The 2,033-nt window shown below is 66.5% G+C and overlaps 1 protein-coding gene across 1 annotated transcript in view; it reads right to left on the reverse strand.

Moving 5' to 3' along the window:
* The window catches only part of R3HCC1L (R3H domain and coiled-coil containing 1-like), a 6,163-nt gene extending 5,242 nt beyond the window's left edge, over nucleotides 1-921 (reverse strand). The window contains exon 1 of the mRNA XM_009887690.1: nucleotides 7-921. Coding sequence (XP_009885992.1) covers nucleotides 7-921 — 915 coding nt within the window. The remainder of the gene's footprint in view (nucleotides 1-6) is intronic.
* Between the last annotated feature and the right edge of the window lie 1,112 nt (nucleotides 922-2,033).

Here is a 2,033-nt window from a genome sequence, read left to right on the forward strand (position 1 = left end):
GCTGACAATGCCCTGGCCTGGGGTGCTCTCCCCTGGGAGCACCAGTGCATCGCCCGTGCCACCCCTCGAGCACCCGGGTTCGCAGCTGGCTCCTCCTGGTGCATCCAAGGCGCTCTCCCCGGCAAGCTCGGCTGTGCCTCCCCACTTCTCCTCCTCCTCCTCTGGCACCTCAGCGGCACAGCTCTTGCTCTGCTCCACCAGGAGAGACCCCTCATACTTCCTCTCCTCCTCTTGGGCTTTCGGACCCACAACCTCCCTTGCCAGCCCGGGAACACTGTCCTGGTTGCTTGGCCCTGCCAGCTGCAGGACACCCTCTTCTGGGCAGAGGGAGAGGTTCCCGGCTGGATATGGGATGATGTCCCCCAAATGCTCCGACACACTGCTCGGCCCTGTCCGACACGCCAGCAGTGGGCTAGCGGGGGGTGCTGGGTTAGCGGCATCTCCCCCAGGCTCAGGGGTAGCCTCTGTGGCTCCAGGCTGGGCACTCGCTGGGGATGGAGCGTCTGCCTTGGTCCTCATCACCTGGCTGCCACGGCTGAGCTCCCCGAGTCCTTCATCATGGGATGCTTTGTGCTGCCCGTCACAGGGCTGGGCACCAGCCGGATCCGGGCACGGCTCCTGCACGCTGGGTGAGGCCCCCGAGCCCTCCAGCATGGCGGGGCAGCTGCCTCCCAGATTCCGGCGGTGCCCGGCAGAGGCTGCCCGCGGCTCCTTCGGACGAGTATCCCCCTTGCTTTCCCTCCTCACTGCTCTGCCCACCTGTGTCCTGGCACGGGGGCTTTGCCTCTGCCCCTCGCCGCTGCTCCGGCAAGTGTCCTGCGCCAGACGGTGGTTCTCGGGCTCCCGGTGGTGCCCGGCCAGCTTGTCACCCACCGCTTGCGCCGCTCTCTCCCGCCGCGCTTTGGGCACGTAGAGGGCCATGTCGGGCTTCCTGCGGCGCGGCCGGCCGCCCTCTGCCTCCTGCTGCATGCTGCCAACACTGCCTGCCAAGGAGAGACAGCGTCACTGCCCTGCCCGTGTCCCAACGGCGCCGCAGCCGGGCAAGCGGTGGGCAGCCCCTACCCGGGGCGGTGGGTCGGGGTCCCAGCCCGGCACCCACCCTCTCTCCCATGCCGCCGGCAGCCACGGCGATGGATAGAGGAGCCCCAACAGAGGTAGCAGCTCTGCAGATGGGGTTTGGCGCCCGGAGCACCCCACAGCCCTACAGCCTTCAGTGGGGTGTACGGGGCTTGGGGGAAGCAGGAAAACCCTGCCAGCATCACCCAAGCGCCTGCCCCACTTTGGTGGCTGCTGCCTGGGGATGCCCAGCCTCAGGTGCCAGCAGCTATGGCCAAAGCAGGACACAGAGCCCGTGCACCATCCACGCATCAAAAACCGTGGAGAAGCCCACAGCAGCCGCAGAGCACCAAAAACCAAATCCCAGCCCGGGGACACCCCGGTGCGGGACCACGGCTGCCACCCCAGCACACCGCAGCCCCGCTCACCTGCTGCCCCGTCCCGGCGGAGATTTATTTTTCATCATCTTTGGCAGCAGCAGGCACGCCGCGAGCTGCCAGGCCCCCCTGCCCCTATAAATATGCATCAGGCAGGGTTTATGGAGACGGATGGCGTGGGGGGCTGCGCTGCGGTCGAGGGGAAGGCAGAGCGGGGCCGGGCCGGGGCCCCATGATTAATCACTGCCCACTCCGTTTAGGGGGATTCATCACGGGCCGCTGTCAGGTAAATCACTGGAAAAACACCTCTTCAGTAATTAATGTGAAGTGACGGATGGACAGCCCCCGGGCCCATTAATCTGGACCATCAGCGCCGACCGAGATTATGAATGTCAGGATGCATAAACTGCCGGCGGATCAATAGGGCCAGGAACCCATCCAAGGCTCTCATTTCCGAGGCACCTCCGGTACATTAGCCTCCCTTCCACGCAGCCACCGACCGAGGCGCGAACGGTCCCCGTGTGGCCCCTCGCCGACAGCCGGCAGCGGTGCCGGGAAGGCGAGGGGAAGCCAACCGCCGGCTGGAAAGCGGCGCGGGGT

Source organism: Charadrius vociferus, unplaced genomic scaffold (genome assembly GCF_000708025.1).
Source record: "Charadrius vociferus isolate BGI_N301 unplaced genomic scaffold, ASM70802v2 scaffold486, whole genome shotgun sequence".
In the NCBI taxonomy this organism is placed as follows: Eukaryota; Metazoa; Chordata; class Aves; order Charadriiformes; family Charadriidae; genus Charadrius; species Charadrius vociferus.